The 17,787-nt window shown below is 38.8% G+C and overlaps 1 protein-coding gene across 3 annotated transcripts in view; it reads left to right on the top strand.

Annotated features, from left to right (window-relative positions):
• Nucleotides 1-17,787, top strand: part of PDE10A (phosphodiesterase 10A) — a 519,247-nt gene that overhangs the window by 447,594 nt on the left and 53,866 nt on the right. For 2 of the 3 annotated variants that reach the window (XM_077289173.1, XM_077289175.1), the window contains exons 4-6: nt 2,373-2,496; nt 5,376-5,425; nt 16,938-17,078. In XM_077289173.1, coding sequence (XP_077145288.1) covers nt 2,373-2,496; nt 5,376-5,425; nt 16,938-17,078 — 315 coding nt within the window. The remainder of the gene's footprint in view (nt 1-2,372; nt 2,497-5,375; nt 5,426-16,937; nt 17,079-17,787) is intronic. The other variant, XM_077289174.1, reaches the window with a different exon arrangement.

The following is a 17,787-nucleotide window of genomic DNA, read 5'->3' as shown; positions in this document are numbered from 1 at the left end:
CGAGGTTCCAGGTGTCTGACAGCTGGTGGACACATAGAGAAAGCAGAGATGGTTTATTAGTATGTGCCATCTCGATCACTGTCAAAAAATAAAAAACAAAAAAAAATTGTTGTTTCCAACCCTGCCCCCGGTAAAGTGTCCAATTATATATAAAACTATTTGTTATAGATTTTGAAACCACTTTTAAGTGTGTTTTGGTAATTCTTTGCTTTTCCCATCATTTTTTTACAACTAAGATGTTTATTTCCTTTGTTTTGCTGATAAATCAGGCGATATTGGTGCAAAAAATAGTGACTATAATCTAAATGCAGCTCCATGTATCATGGAAAAAAAAGTGCCAAAATTACTTGAGTATGCGAAAAAAAATAGCTTTTTAAACCACATGTATGAAATTAAATGCCCTAAAAATGTGTCTGGTTAGGAATGGGGTAAATGGCCCGTGCTTGAACTGGTTTAAAAAAAAAAAAAAAAAAAACACTCGAAGCATATTGACCTAAATTTACCACTAACACTTAAAGGGGTTGTCCAACAAATAAAGTGCATGTTAATCAATTAATCAATAGACAATAGATCTGGGAATAAAAATAAATTCCACATTTGGATGTATTAAAAATTTTTTTCCTGTGCGGAGATAATCTTATAAATGTGCCCCCTGCTGTGTACTGTGTAGTGGTTGTGTCTGACCGTACAGGAACATGAAAACTCCCAAGGAAAAACTTTATGCACGGCCAAGATAAACTTTAAAATCTAATACATTTTATTAAAGACCTGACATAAAAAAGGTAAAAAGTGAGAAAAATACCACTGGTGCAGACAAAAAGGTGGGTGCAACCGGATAGAAAATGTAAAAAATCCTGTGAATCAGAGATCTCCTTTATACAGTAGGTATACTCCACTAATAAGGACCGTGAATAGATGTAAATAACCAATGGACATTTGTATACATGTATGCCTCAGTAGTTATCAAATATACATAGAGTTGTGAAAATATCGCAATCTAGAAATATAGATGTATGCCTCACGTGAGTACAGTAGTTATCAGATATACATACAGTTGGGAAAATATCGCAATCCAAAATCATATCTGCTTCATAACTGCTTCATCGTTTGACCCCTGAACGAAGCATTTCATAACGTAACACTTGTCGGGTGTGATGGGTCCCCGGTTACTAACCCTAAGGTAATTATACCTACCGTGTCTTTGGCCTCAGCTCTCTAATAGGTACTTGGTTGAGTCAGTTACAAACATCGGAGTTTACTCATCTATACTTCAATATTATCTTGTCTGTTGCAACTTTGCCTTTTTCCTATCCTACCCGGTGTTGTGACTGTGACTCTCCCACCTACCTGTATTTGTACTACATTCTTATATACTGATGGCATTTTCTCCTTGATATGATTTTGGATTGCTATATTTTCACCACTGTATGTATGTATATCTGATAACTACTGTACTCACATGAGGCATACATGTATACAAATGTACATTAGATTTACATCTACTCACGGTTCTTATTAGCGGATTATACCTATAAAGGAGATCTGATTCAGAGGAATTTTTTTTACATTTTCTGTCCGGGTGTACCCACCTTTTTGTCTGTACTGGTGATATTTTTCTCACTTCAGTTTTTATCTGGTTTTTATGTCATGTCGTTAATAAAATGTATTATATTTTAAATGTTATCTTGGCTGTGCATAAAGTTTTTCCATTGGAGTTTTCTGTAGTTTGTTTGCTTTATAGCCACATATACATGGAGGACAACTATACAACTATACAGGCACATGGTCTGATCATACCACAGATTCTGGGCACGGGAGGCAAAAGGAAGTATACAGACAGGACAGCATGAGGTCACAAATAATTCTTTCTATTAGGTAAAACATTTTTCCTGTTTTTAGACATGTGTTGCCTCACAAAAAAGCATCAGCTGTGGTCCCATGCTGTCCTGTCTGTATACTCTTACTTCCTCCCCTGCCCAGGAGCTGTGGTGTGATCAGACCATGTTCCTGCATGGTCAGACACAGCCATTACACAGTACACAGCAGGGGCACATTTATAAGATAATCTCAGCACAGGAACATTTTATTTAAACACATCCAATTGTGGAACTTATTATTACTCCAAGATATATTGATTAAAAATCTACCTTGTTCATGGAACAACCCCTGTAATTACAATGGTCATGAAGAAAAAAAAATGTCCCCATCACTAAGAGGTTAGCCCAATCTTGTACACCTTTCACCAGGGAGAAGTCCGTTTAGGTCGGCATTTCAGTAAAATGCCATCTAATTGGGTTGGATAACTTTCAGCAATTGTTGATAGAATCTATGTATGTGAGCATGTTGTAACAGTGCTTCCTTTCTTCCTTCAGCAGTACCAGGATACAAATATGCAAGGCGTTGTGTACGAATTAAACAGTTACATGGAACAACGGCTAGATGCTGGCGGAGACAACAAATTACTTCTCTATGAATTAAGTGATATTATCAAAACAGGTAGAGCATCTAATATATGTCAACCATGTATTAAATTGTGGACATTTTAGCAAATTAATACTTTTACATACAGTATTTCCTAATCACCAGTGGCATTTGTGCGCAGTATTTGGACACCTGTAAACCTCATGGAGTAAAAGACCAAATTCTAAAACATTTTTAATATATTTACAGTTTAATTAGAAAAATGAAGAGCAAGAAATAGGATTTTTCAATGTGTCCCTATTTTGACAGCTCTGTGCGATTTCCTGCTTTGGAGCTGAGATGCCACTCTGGGGAAGACCTGAGTGTTAGGATATAAACACAGAGAAGATGTCTGCTATCTTCATGCTGGATGTAATTTTGTACTTGTGTTAGAAACAATGTAAGATGGATTCTAGTATATTCTAGAGCAGCAATAAAGGTCAATCCCACAGCCTTTTCTTCTGTATGGTATGGCTGCTGTTGGCTCTGCACAGTGTGTAATAAGAGACAGATTAGCCCTTTACAAGCAGCTATGTCCTCCATTTAGCATATTAAACCTTAAAGAGCCATGTCCCCCTTCCGCAGATGAACCCTTTCCAAGCAACTATACTCCTACTTTTATTAGGACTGCAGAATACATAGTGGATTTTTTTTCCATTGCTAATAAGCGATATTCAATATGAAGTAAAGTTCAGTCTCTTGATTAGAAGTGAGGATCATGATCACCTGACTTAAGTTACTGTTTCACTCCCTATTGACATGCATTTGTGAAATAATGACTGTCAATCTGTTGAAGCGACTTTATAAGAAACTGGGCGAGTTGATTCACCCATTGTATTCCATGGACCAATGCCTCCACAAAATGGTAAATTAATGACTTTCCTCTGAATCATGTCCGATTTGAGCATAAGATTTAGAATCACAGTTGATGGCTCCCAGAGACTGGCACTCTTCTACCTTCACGCTAGTTGTTATAAAAGTCCATATAATATTGAAAACAATTTGATTTGCTAATGACATGTATTTGAGAAAAGTCTTACTGTCCCTATAGCCTCTGGTATTGTTTTCAGTGCTGATCGGGTTTCTTTAAGATAATTGGGAGTCTTTTGAGAAGATATGGGCTGTGAAAAGGGTGGATTAATATACGATTATTATAATATAAAGTTAAGGAACAAAAGCAAAATGTAAAACAAATCAGTATTTAATTTAGTGTGACTGCCCTTTGTGCCCAAGGCCGCATCACTTTTCCTAGATACATTTGTACACAGTTTTTGAAAGCACTCGGGAGGGAGGTTGTTCCAAACATCTTGGAGAACAAACATAGATCTTCTATGTATGTAGGATCACACAAATGCTTCTGCCTCTTCACGTAGTCCAAAACAGAATCTATGTTGTTGAGATCGAGATTTTACATGCCTCCCCTATGTTATTGCACAATGGATAAGTTGATAAAGGATATGGGTTCAATGCTTGAAAAAAGCAGTCTACGTTCACATGTCTGTGTTCTAGAAACATGTTGGAAGGGGCCGATTCATCAAAGTGTTTTTCGCCACACTTTAACAAGTCGCTAAATATTTGCTTAACGTGAAGTTAATTTTGCAACGTCTGGCGTTTTTATGCCAGTCCTTTCATGCAATTGGAATCTGTCGCATTTTACCCCATCAAGTCTTAATGAGTCGGCCCCTAAATGTGTGTGAATGCAGAGACTGCAGTATTCTCCACTCGCCTAGACCTACATATTAGTAAAGGCTAAAACGATATTTATATAGCACAAATTTCGTAACCAGGCTGAGAACATATCCAAAGACCCCAATGTACTGTTCTCCCTACGTATAAAGAGGCAAAACTAGAGTAGTGGATAACTCCCATAAGCATTACATCACCAAGAGGAAAAAATGTAGTAAGCCATAAACCACCATGCCAAAAAGACCAGTTTATTATAAATTTCAAACAAATTAAAAACGTACTGGATGCAAAATCTATGGAGGAGGCATGGAAGAAGGCAAAGAGAGTAGGAGGGTCTGATAGGACATGGGAAAGAATAGAAAAGAGTCACCGAGACATGCATCAGGAAGAGGTACATGTCACCTAATCAGTGCTAAGTCCTTAATGGTTAGGTACTTCACCATGCACATTAAATATATGAGCTGCTGCATTATCACTTGCTTACCCATAACATCTCCAGACCACTGAAACCCTCCTTGCGGCCCTTGACGCACGTTTCGCGTGCCTGCTTTTTCTAAGGGGTGATTTTCAAAAAGCACTTGGCACTGATTAGGTTACATTTACCTCTTACTGTTGCTGTTGCATGTCTCGGTGACTCTTTTCTATGCTCCTCATGTCCTATGGGACCCTCCTCCTCTCCTTGCCTTCTTCCATGTCTCCTCCATAGCTTTTAACGTTTTGAATATTTTGTTTCCAGTTCGTTTATAATTTGTTTGGAATTTATAACAAGCTTTGTGATTTATATTAATGCTTGGTGGTTTATGGCCTACTACATATTAGGAGGTAATAGCGATTACCTGTTCTGTATTGTAGATTACTTTTAAGTGACATAATACAAAGGGATATACTGATAATGGTGGTGTTGCACAAAGTAGTTTTATTTAGCATTGTGTTTTTTTCCTGATGAACAAAGAGCAATCTTATTAATCAGCACATTTCAGAGTTGAACAAACTTTCAACACCACCATCTCCATTGAATATATTCTTGACCACCAGCGCAGCAGGATTATCCGCATATCCCTTTGTACCAATTGCATTTACAGCTGGTTTTATTCCAGCTCACGGCGCAGCAGCCAAGTGAGCAACACCATACTATGTACAAGGTTTATTGCCCGGGTCATGCCCTATTGTCATGCTGCTTTGTCACTTTTTAGCTATACTATATCTTGCTTACTCTGTCTCTCTTACAGCAACAAAAGCTGATGGATTTGCACTATATTTCCTTGGAGAATGCAATAATGTAAGTGTTATGTATTCCTGTATATATTTGTATGCTTGTACATGTTAGATAAACACAACAGTAACACCTTACGGAATTATATTTTATAAATGATTTAAATCTATATGTATAATCAATTACCATAAAATCACAGTGGTGTACTGAAAAAAAGAGTGGAAACCACTCAAAGGAGGAAACTATTTAAAAATCTAAACATGGCGAAACCAAAAAATTCCAGACATAGAATATATTATAAGAAGATATATCTTTATTCAGTAAAAGTAAAAATTAAAAAATGACAATAGAATGGCACAATAAAAATGTGCACGTACCAAGAGATAGGTATATATACATATATATTGTATATATGTGTGTGTGTTTTGGCATAGAAACAAGATAAATATAATAAATAATCCTACGTATACGTAAAAAGACCGATTTCTACAAATGTCTGTTTAAAGGTGTAAATCAAAATACTACCCCTAAAAAATATATTTCTCTCTTCCAAAAAGGCACAAAAAAAATGCAAAAAAAATATCAAATCAAATGTGAGCCTCACATGTAGGCTAAAGGTAATTTAAAGTGCACAGTAGAAAATAAATTAGTGACTTAGATAAAATATAAAAATAATCAATATCAGAACCAATTATAAGGGCCACAATTAAAAATAAAGGCTAAAGTACACATGTGCTAGAGTAAACAAAGTGCCTTACAAGCATATTAAAAGTGCACGGTGCATTGTGCTTGAAAGTGTCATTAAGTAAAAATAGGGGGATATACTGTTAAGAGCCGCTAAGTCTCAATAACGCGCACCCCGACGCGCGTTTCGGAATCAAGTTCCTTCGTCAGGGATTTTTTTTTTTGGTTCCTTTTTGGAGGAGATAAATATATTTTTTTAGGGGCAGTATTTTGATTTACACCTTTAAACCGCCATTTGTAGAATTGATAATAAGTAAAAAAAAAAAAAAATTATATATATACACACGGACCGTACACTGATAGGTTAGAACGGACACACGGACCGTACACTGATGGGTAAGAACGGACACACGGACAGTACACTGATGCACTAATCCAAAACACTGATGACACTGGTACAATTTTTCTACTTATGTCTTTAAACATGTATGTGCCAATGAGGCCTAAGGGTTATAGTTTTATCAATACATACAATTTTTGAATACTTTCAGGATAATATCTGAATAAAAAACATGAAAAAATGTAATTAGAAATTTTTAAAATCTCAATTTGCTGTCTTAGCCATCCTGCTTTTCAATGACTTTTAGGAATATCCTGCCCATTGTACCTTGATTTATTCTAAAGCTGTTTAAAGCTAGTGTTTTAGTGTTTTTTGCTATAGTGTGCATTTCTGTAGGAATGAAAGCCCTTTTAATATATACAGCTCTGGCAAAAATTAAGAGACCACCACATCAAAACCTTGTCATGGGCAGCCCAATCTCCAGACCTGAACCCTATTGAAAACCTCTGGAATGTAATCAAGGGGATGACGGATAGTCACAAGCCATCAAACAAAGAAGAACTGCTTAGATTTTTGCGCCAGAAGCAGTGTGAAAGACTGGTGGAAAGCATGCCAAGACGCATGAAAGCTGTGATTAAAAATCATGGTTATTCCACAAAATATTGATTTCTGAACTCTTCATGAGGTAAATTATTAGTATTGTTGTTTCTAAATTATTATGAACTTGTTTTCTTTGCATTATTTGAGGTCTGAAAGCACTGGTTTGTTTTGTTTTTTATTTAGACCATTTTTCTTTGTGAGAAAAAAATACAAAAAGTATTGCTTGGAAATTCAGAGACATGTTGTCAGACGTTTATAGAATAAAAGAACAATTTACATTTTACTCAAAAATATACCTATAAAGAGAAAAATCAGATAAACTGACAATTTTGCAGTGGTCTCTTAATTTTTGCCAGAGCTGTAGGTGCATGTCTACAGCAGTATGGGCACTACACTGGTAGATTTGCAATGTTCATTCAGCAACATCCGCTGCTGCCTGTTTCTGGAAAACAATCGTGGACTCAGAATCGTCACTACATCTGTAAATAAATTCGCAGAGGGGTGTAATTTCCAAAATGGGCTAATAATGGAGATTCTCCTCCACTGGCACTTAAGGGAGTCCACAAACTATTCTATGATAACTTTTCGCCAAGAGCCAAACAGTTCTCCGTTCCCCCTGTCCCCCCTAAAATCGAAGATGAGCTAAGCCCACCAGCATCAGTGGCTTATCTACAGCATTCTGTAATGCTGTAGATAAGCCCCCGATGTATCCTGAAAGATGAGAGAAAAAGGTTAGATTATACTCACCTGGGGGGCGGTCCGATCCGATGGGTGTTGCGGTCCGGTCCGAGTCCTCCTATCTTCATAGGATGATGTCCTCTTCTTGTCTTCATGCTGAGGCTCCGGCGCAGGCGTACTTTCTGCCCTGTTGAGGGCAGAGCAAAGTACAGCAGTGCGCAGGTGCTGGGCCTCTCTGACCTTTCCCGGCACCTACGCACTGCAGTACTTTGCACTGCCCTCAACAGGGCAGACAAAGTACACCTGCGCCGGAGCCGCAACGTGAATACAAGAAGAGGACATCATTGTAGGAAGATGGGAGGCGATGGACTGGACCGCGACGTCCATTGGACCGAACCGCAGCAGGACCACCCCTGGGTGAGTATAATCTAACCTCTTTTTCTCATCTTTCAGGATACATCGGGGGCTTATCTACAGCATTACAGAATGCTGTAGATAAGCCCCTGATTCTGGTGGGCTTAGCTCATCTTCGATTTTGGAGGTGACAGGTTCCCTTAAAAAGGAAAACTTCTTAAAAATGATGTTCCACATTATTAAGCAGGCCACAGTTTTCAAGTAATATGGGAAATAAAAAGGATCTCTCTTCTGCCGAAAAGCATCAAATAACTCAATGCCTTGGTCAAGGGATGAAAACATTAGATATTTCCCGAAAACTCAGGCGTGATCATCGTACTGTTAGATTTGTGGCTGAATCTGAGCACAGACGTGTTCATGCTGATAAAGGCATAATGAGGAAGGTTTCTGCCAGGCAAGTTCATCGAATTAAGATACTAAAAAGCCATTACAAACCAGCAGCAGATATTTGAAGCTGCTGCTGCCTCTGGAGTCCCTCGAACCTCAAGGTGTAGGATCCTTCAAAGGCTTGCTTTGGTTCATAAACCTACTATTCGGCCACCCCTAAGCAGTGTTCACAAGAAGTAACAGTTGCAGTGGGCCCAGACATACATGAAGACTAATTTTCAAACAGTTTTGTTTAGTAATGAGTGTCGAGCAACCCCAGATGGTCCAGAGGGAGTAGTGGATGGCCACCATGTCCCAACAAGGCTGCGACCTCAGCAAGGAGGTGGAGGAGTCATGTTTTGGGCCAGAATCATGGGGAAACAGCTGGTAGGGTCCTTTAAGGTTCCTGAAGGTGTGAAAATGACCTCTGCAAAGTATATAGAGTTTCTGACTGACAACTTTCTTCCATGGTATAAAAAGCAGAAACGTGCCTTCAGGAGCAAAATCATCTTCATGCATGACAATGCACATCTCATGCTGCAAAGAACACCTCTGAGTCATTGGCTGCCATGGGCATAAAAGTAGGTAAACATATTGTGTGGCCACCATCTTCCCCTGACGTCAGCCCGATAGAGAACCTTTGGAGTATCATCAAGCAAAAGATCTATGAGGGTGGGAGGCAGTTCACATCAAAACAGCAGCTCTGGGAGGCTATTCTGACTTCATGCAAAGAAATACAAGCAGAAACTCTCCAAAAACTCACAAGTTCAATGGATGCAAGAATTGTGAAGGTGACATCAAAGAAGGGTCCTATGTTAACATGTAACTTGGCCTGTTGGGATGTTTTGGCGTTAAATAGCTTTTTTGCTCAGTGAATGTGACCTCCTAATGCTGCAAATTCCACAAATGAGCATTTTCAGTTCTTTAAAACATATCAAATGTTTAGAAATTCTACTGTGCCTAATAATTTGGAACAGTGCATTTTGAGTTTTTTTTCATTTTGGAGATTATACCGTTATCATTGGGAGGTTTCTTCAATAAAATTCGCTCTAACGGGTGATGACTTTTATTAGACTGACTGTCATTTGCACCGACCATTTAGGAAAATCCAAGAAAAATATCATTTGCATAATAATTTGGAACATGGTGTATATAAACACGTAATATAGTGTGTATGTTAATATCCTCAGCCAACCACCACCTTCTATGGTGTCCAGCGGCGTTCTGCTCCTTCCCTCAGTGACATCACTGCTCTTCAGTTGTGGTGTCATTAAGAGGAGCAGAATGGCGCAGGATACTAGGGTATATTAACATACACACTACATTATATGTCATATACACAGATTTAGTAAACAAATGTAATGATTGCTTCTTAAATCTGCTGCTTTATAATAGTAGGAATACTACTCTTGCCTGAATATTTTCACATCAGCAAGCGGTCATAACATTGCATATGTCTTTGTCCATGAAACGGGTAAGTTTAAACCCTTCTGGGCATTTGCCAGCAGATATCTTCCTGTGCCATGCAAGCACACCTGACAAGTGCTCCTAGTGCCAGTAGACACGCCTTGCTTCACACAAAAATAGCCCTCTCATGGTTCCATTGGTCTAATACGGTAAGTCTCAAAATATTGAGACACAAACCAATGTTGTTTAACCTTTTTCTTCCAAGTATGCATTACTTAGAAAGTAGAAGATTCAAGTTCACTCAGTAGAATGGGGGAGGCGGTAATCCAACAGGATGTTATCCCCTGTAAGGGTTTCATACTCAGGTGCGATAGGAGGAAGACAGGAGACACATTCTCTTAAAAGTCCATGTGGGTTTGCTTCATGATCCCGGCAGCAACAACAAAAAGTTCATGGCCTTTAGAGCAGGCAAAACAACACAAATGTCCTTAGCAGGATTCTGATCCCTCAGGCCTGTGGACACACTGGCTGGGCAATGTCCAGCACGCAGGCTCAGTCTGGAGCCCCATACACAGGAAGGCTTCTCCCTCTCTGCACACAGATCATGTGTCAAACAACAGCCTCCATTATGTAGGCTGCAACCACACCCACAGGTGAGGTATGTGGGTAGCCAGACCTGCCCATCTCATAGCTACCCGCAACCCGGACCCAGGTGCACTAAACGACGTCTTGCTGCTACCGTGCATTAAAGCAAAATACTACGGGTTGCATTGTAGGCAGGAGCCATCTCTGCGACACATACCTCCCATTGACTACACGGCCATTAGCCTCTTATACCCCATAGCTCATTCCATATATTCCCCCAACACCAGTAATGGTGATTTTTTAATTTTTCTGTGAAGTCACACAATATAGGTATTATATGATACAGGTGCCAATCACGGACGTTTCATATTAATTATTCTTTTTTTTTATTTTTCAAAAAAATTCAATTTGGCATAAAATTGCATGAATGTGCTTGCGTGTATAAATTGCTGAGTATCAATGTGTCACTTTCTGAAAACATGTAGATATTGGGAGTTATCAGTTTATTATATAGTTATTGTGATTTAATTTGCATACAACAAAAATGTGAAAATTATCCTGGCTACCAGAGGTGCAAAATGTCTAGAAGCCCCTAGCAGCGAAAGGGTTAAAATTAGCATTGCATAAAAAAATATTTAGAATTGAGAGTCCTCAGTGGTTGATACCTTTTAATGGCTAACTGAAAAGATGGTAACAGATTGCCAGCTTTTGAGACTACACAGGTCTCTTCATCAGGCAAAGACTAAAAGAAATTCTGAAGAATCACATATTTATGCACAACATAGCACAGAAAAAAAACATGGATAAGATAGGTGACATGAAGCAGAATTACCATGAGTGATAAACAGTTATGTCCATAAATATTGGGCCAGTTCTTAGATAAGGAATGTTTTATTGTCCTCTGATTGGGGTTGGTTCTGTTATGATGACCTCACATGGTCTGAGGGGCAAGTTCCTTAGTTGATGTAAAAAGACATAAATCCATGTGACACATTCATTCCTGCAGTGAGACTGTCAAAGGTCGTTATCAGTTTATATTCCCAGACTCTTCTGTCTCTCTTAGATTTGAAGCTACCTTTTAACACAAGTAATTTCATGTCCATAGTGTTATGATTTGGGAGACAAAAATGTATTGCCACAGATAGATCCATTCTTTTTTCTCTTATTGTGTGGTGGTGAGAATTAATTCTTGTTCTAAGCTTTGCCCTGTCTCCCCCACATAAAGACCCCCAGTTGAACATTTAGTACAAATAATTAAGTACACCACATTAGAAGTGTCGCAGCTGAAAGTACCTGGGATCTTGTAGTCCTGATGTGAATTCGGGATCTTTATCTTGTCCGTGGTCATTAAAAATGGACAGGTTTTACAGTTTTTGTGATTGCAAGGAAAGGTACCTGCAGCTGTTGGAGAGGACAGGGAGCTCTTGAGAATGATGCTTCTTAGTTTTGGGGGCTGCCTAAAACACAGTAGTGGGGGTCTGGAAAAATGGATTGTAATCGGGCATCTTTTTGTAGTAAAGATTGTAATTTCCATGCAGCTCCCCTTAGCACCTTCAGATTTGGATTGTAGGTAACTACTAGAGGTACCCGGTTATTTTCTTCTTTAGCTTTGTAATGTATATTCTACATGCTTCCCAAAATCCACAAATCTGGAAATCCAGGAAGACCAATTATTTCATGTGTGGACATCCTTACTGAGCAGGTATCTGGATGGGTAGAGGGTATTTTTACACCCCTGGTTAAGGATACACCCAGCTTCATTCAGGACACAACTGACCTATTGAATAAACTATCAGCAATAGTACCTCTACCAGAAGGAACCATCCTGGCCACCATGGGTGTGGAATCTTTGTACTCCAATATCCCACACCAGGATGGATTAAATGCCTGCAAATTCTTCCTGGAAAAAACACGGACTGATGCAAATTCTGTGGTGAAACTTATAAAATTCATCCTCACCCACAATTACCTTGAATTTGACAAGAAGATCTGTCTACAGGAGACTGGCACAGCAATTGGAAGTAAAATGGCCCCATAGTATGCAAATCTTTTCATTGCCACGCTTGAAAGCGACTTTTTGTCCTCATGTTCCATCAGGCTTCTGGCCTACTACCGCTACATTGATGACATTTTAATCATCTGGACGGAGTCTGAGCCACAGCTAAATATGTTCCATGAACAGTTTAATCAATTTCATCCAACCATCAACTTGACACTCAACTACTCCTGTACTGAAATTAACTTTTTGGACACCATCATTAAGCTGCAGAACAATAAGATAGAGACATCCCTGTATCAGAAGCCAATCGACCGTCCAACATACCTTAAATGGGACAGTTTCCATCCAAAACACATAAAAAACTCTGCTGTCTACAGCCAAGCCATCAGATACAATCGTATATGTTTCAACCCAATGGACAGGGATGAACACCTTGGTCGCCTCAGAAAGACCTTTTTGAATCAGGGCTACCATCCAAGAACAATTGAAAACCAGATTACAAGAGCAACTAGAATATCAAGGAATCACCTGCTATATTACAAAGCTGAAGAAGAAAATAACCGGGTACCTCTAGTAGTTACTTACAATCCAAATCTGGAGGTGCTAAGGGGAGCTGCACGGAAATTACAACCTTTTACTACAAAAAGATGTGGTGTACTTAATTATTTGTACTAAATGTCCAACTGAGGGTCTGTATGTGGGAGAGACAAGGCAAAAGCTTAGAACAAGAATGCATTCTCACCGCCACACAATAAGAGAAAAAAGAATGGATCTACCTGTAGCAATACATTTTTGTCTCCCAAATCATAACATTATGGACATGAAATTACTTGTGTTAAAAGGTAGCTTCAAATCTAAGAGAGACAGAAGAGTATGGGAATATAAACTGATGACGACCTTTGACAGTCTCACTGCAGGAATGAATGTGTCACATGGATTTATGTCTTTTTTTACATCAACTATGGAACTTGCCCCTCAGACCATGTGGGGTCATCACAACAGAACCAACCCCAATCAGAGGACAATAAAACATTCCTTATCTAAGAACTGGCCCAATATTTATGGACATAACTGTTTATCACTCATGGTAATTCTGCTTCATGTCACCTATCTTATCCATGTTTTTTTTTTCTGTGCTATGTTGTGCATAAATATGTGATTCTTCAGAATTTCTTTTAGTCTTTGTCTGATGGTGAGACCTGTGTAGTCTCGAAAGCTTGCAATTTGTTACCATCTTTTCAGTTAGCCATTAAAAGGTATCAACCACTGAGGACTCTCAATTCTAAATATTTTTCTATTTACTGGCTAACAGGCTAACACGTTACCAAGATATATATCTTTCCTGTATCATTGCATAAAAAACACTGTATATATTTGGTATCTTGGTACTGTCCTAGAGAGGAACATTAACATGTCATTTCTAATGCACGGTGAATGACCTACAAATGCAATCCAAGAAACAGAACTGCTTTCCCCTTCTCACATTTCACTCCACAGTATTATTTTTCTGTTTTCCCTTTAAACTGGAAACCAAGTGGCTTTTCTTTATCTTTAGGGGATGGTAGTCATGAGAAGGTTTAGGTCACCCATTTTTCTACAACAGATGATATGCGCAGCCCTCCTTAGTGCAGCCCTCCTTAGTGCAGCCTTTCATCGCCATCTAGTGGGCTGAAGTCTACTTCTGCAGCGTTCTCACATACAATAACTTGCAATGTGTAAGCGCACCAGCAGTACATAACACTGGGTGTGTTGTTTTATAATTGACACATGAACGTCCTCTATACGGTAGATTGATGATCCTCAAGGTTGTCCGAAACTATAGTAACGGCAGGAAAGAAGAGCAGTAGCATGGTACATATTACATGTGTCAGCCATTATCTAAGGGTATGTGCACACGTTGCGGATTTGTCTGTGTTTTTCATGCGTTTTTTGCGCGGATTTGATGCGTTTTTGTATGCGTTTTTGAAAGCTAAATAAAGATCTATTATTGAACAAAAAAAAAAAGAGATTTGTGATGTCATTTCTTGTCCAACCTCCTCTTTTACATTTGTCCAACCCACACTCCATTACAGACAGACAGACAGGTAGATAGATAGATATGGGATAGATAGAAGGAATGAGATAGATAGATCTATTCATAGATCTATCTACAGTATCTATCTAAAGATATATCTATCTATAGGTATATCTATGGATAGATATACGGTGCCTTGTGAAAGTATTCGGTCCCCTGGAATTTTTCAACCTTTTCCCCACATCAAGCTTCAAACATAAAGATACCAAATGTAATTTTTTTATTGAAGAATCAACAACAAGTGGCACACAATTGTGAAGTTGAACGAAATTTATTGCTTATTTTAAATTTTTGTGCACTGTATCTATGGATAAATGTAGATAGATATATGGATCGTTATATCTATGTATCTATTAATAAATCGATAGATAGATATATCCATATCTAACTCTATAGATATATCCATAGTTATATCTATAGATATATCCATAGTTATATCTATAGATATATCCATCATATATCCCTAGATATATTTATAGATAGATATAGATAGATATATAATAGCAAGCCCGATGTTTATTAATGAACAATATGTTTAATTAAAAAAAAAAAAAGGGGGAATGGCGTGGGCTCCCGCACAATTTTCTGCGCCAGAGGGGGAAAGCCGGGGGCCAATATTTGTAGCCTGGGAAGGGGGTAATACCCATGGCCCCTTCCCAGGCTATGAATATCAGTGCATTTTTTTTCCGCAGCATGTGCACAGCATTTTTGAATTTCCCATTAACATTGTGTGCACAACGCACTCCGGATTCGACGCAATTCCACGCGTCCAGAAACGCATAAAAAATCGCACATATCCTAGGTGTTAGAAATAAGTTTTTGTTGGGGATGGCACCTTAATGGAACGTGTAGCCGACTATGTTTTCCAAGGTTTTTAAATGGTATGCCAGTGCATCAACCATACGCATGCCAAAATTGTCTGCCCTATAAAGAATATAGTGTAGAAGTTCCTGGTGATTCCATCTGAATCCCGCCAAAACCTGTATTCAAACACAACTACTGAGGCCATAAGCTGCAAAGACACGGACGGAGTTCAAATGAACGCTAATTGTGTTTTGCTTTTTTTGTAGTCTGCTACGTTTTTGTTCCTGTCTGAACAGGCACCTTCAGAAATTGAACTCTTGGTGTTTTTGGAGTCTTTGGCTCGGTCTGGTGAATCCCACAATTTAGAGGGGATTCAGCTGAATCCCTGAACATACTGTACAAAGCAGTGTAAACTGGGCCTATGAGTAATTTAGACGACCCTTGCCACTTCCATAAAAACGCACTATGCTTGCAGTGTGATCATAACCTTCCAGGTACGTAGCGAGGTGGCAAACTATAGCAGAAGTGTGATTTATTGCAATGGATACCAGTGGGTCTGCCTTGTATAGGTCTTCAGACATTCTAACCTTGGTAGAGCAGAAATGTTCTACACTTTTTTGATTATTTTTTCTGGCTTTCTGGCATCTTTCCGAACATGAAAAATCAACATGTATTGTAAGCTTTAATTTTTAAACTTGTGTATGTGAAAAGTGAACCTGATAGAACATGAGTAGGAGTAAGTGAGGGGAAACTCCATTTGTCATCGTGATTGTTTTGTACATTCCTTGAAGCTGAACCCCTGGATAGCCCAGACTTGTATAAAGCATTGACGTCAAAGGAGCAGATGTATACAATTATAGTGCCAGTTCAAAAGCTAGCTTACAGAACAGAAGGAACATACCAAGCGCTTTGGGCCTACCTCTGTTTAAGGATTTAAGAAGTTAATTATATACTTTATGACTATTATTGCTCAAAAAGCACATTATTATAGTATATCCACTGATAGTAAGCACATGTTCATCTTTCAAAATGTTTGATAGATTATTAATTTTGTTAGATTCTCCCCTCCCCACTATAGAAATAGATTTTATTCAAAGCAGAAACTGAGCACTTTTGTAGACTTTAGGCGGCAATAACATATTGCCTTTTCTTCCCTCCAAAATGCTTTATTCAGCCGACACTCCCCATTACCACACATATTGAATGCTCTGCTTGTATGAGCGTGCATGTGGCCTAGATAGGGATGGGAAGATGAGATGCCTTTACACTGGTTGATTATTGTGAATGGGCGTTCTTAGGAAGTTTGTGTCCCAATCACTGACTAGTGTAAATAGGCTGTCAATCACCCGATGAGCGCGCAAAACACTCGTTCATCAGGTTAAATCTTGAGCTTGCTTAAAAATAATCGTTTTTTGCTACTTTACGTATAGAAAATGTGATCAGCCTGGCTAAGCGGGCAATTAAGTGGTCACCAATCATCAAACCTGGAACTGAGCGTAAACTTGGCTTAAGCTGCTGCCAGACAACTTCTCTTTCTTTAGAATAAAGGTCAGACATCAGCAGCATGATGTACACGTCTTGTTACCTTGCCATCTCTCATTAATCAGATCTTCATTTTTGCTTTCAGACCCTATGTTTGTTCACACCTACTGGAACGAAGGGAGGACAGACACAACTTACTCCTGCTGGACCAGTTGAATATGGCACCACAATAGCTGCCCATGTAGCCAAATCTCGAAATACTCTGTTACTAGAAAACATTATTGGGGTAAATATAGAATGCAGGACTTGCATGCATGATCTCTTATTGTTCTTGTGTAATGGGCAATGCACATAGGTATATTTTCTTCATATAATTTGGCAATTGAATTCCTGAAAAGTTCCTGAACTTTACTGTCATAACTTACTTCACAAATGTACTGACTGGATTACATTTCTGGTGGCGGCACACGCCAGTGAAGAGATGCACGTAATTCATTTAATGGTGTGTGCCTCCAAATGAGTTGGCCGTGTTGTACTTCAACAAGCCCGTTTCTGACTGGCATGCATAAAGCAAGTCCTAAGGAATCTGCCCGTGTTTGTTCCTGATGACATCCAATTACAGCAGGAATAATAATAATCTTTATTTTTATGTAGCGCTAACCTATTCCGCAGCGCTTTACAGTTTTGCACAAATTATCATCGCTGTCCCCGATGGGGCTCACAATCTAAATTCCCGATCAGTATGTCTTTGGAATGTGGGAGAAAACCGGAGAACCCGGAGGAAACCCACGCAAACACGGGGAAAACATACAAACTCCTTGCAGATGTTGGGGGATTTGAACCCAGGACTCCAGCGCTGCCCTGAATTTTATTTCATAGTCTGTCATCTGCCATGAAACTCTGTGTTTATTTTAACTTTATTTCATGTGTGCTATAATCTCTGAACACAGATCATCAAACCCTGATGTGTAAATTTCCTTATACCGTATATACTT

This window comes from Ranitomeya variabilis, chromosome 2 (genome assembly GCF_051348905.1).
Source record: "Ranitomeya variabilis isolate aRanVar5 chromosome 2, aRanVar5.hap1, whole genome shotgun sequence".
Lineage (NCBI taxonomy): Eukaryota > Metazoa > Chordata > Amphibia > Anura > Dendrobatidae > Ranitomeya > Ranitomeya variabilis.
Note: the sequence above shows the minus strand (reverse complement) of the source record. Positions and strands in the feature narration are given on the sequence as shown.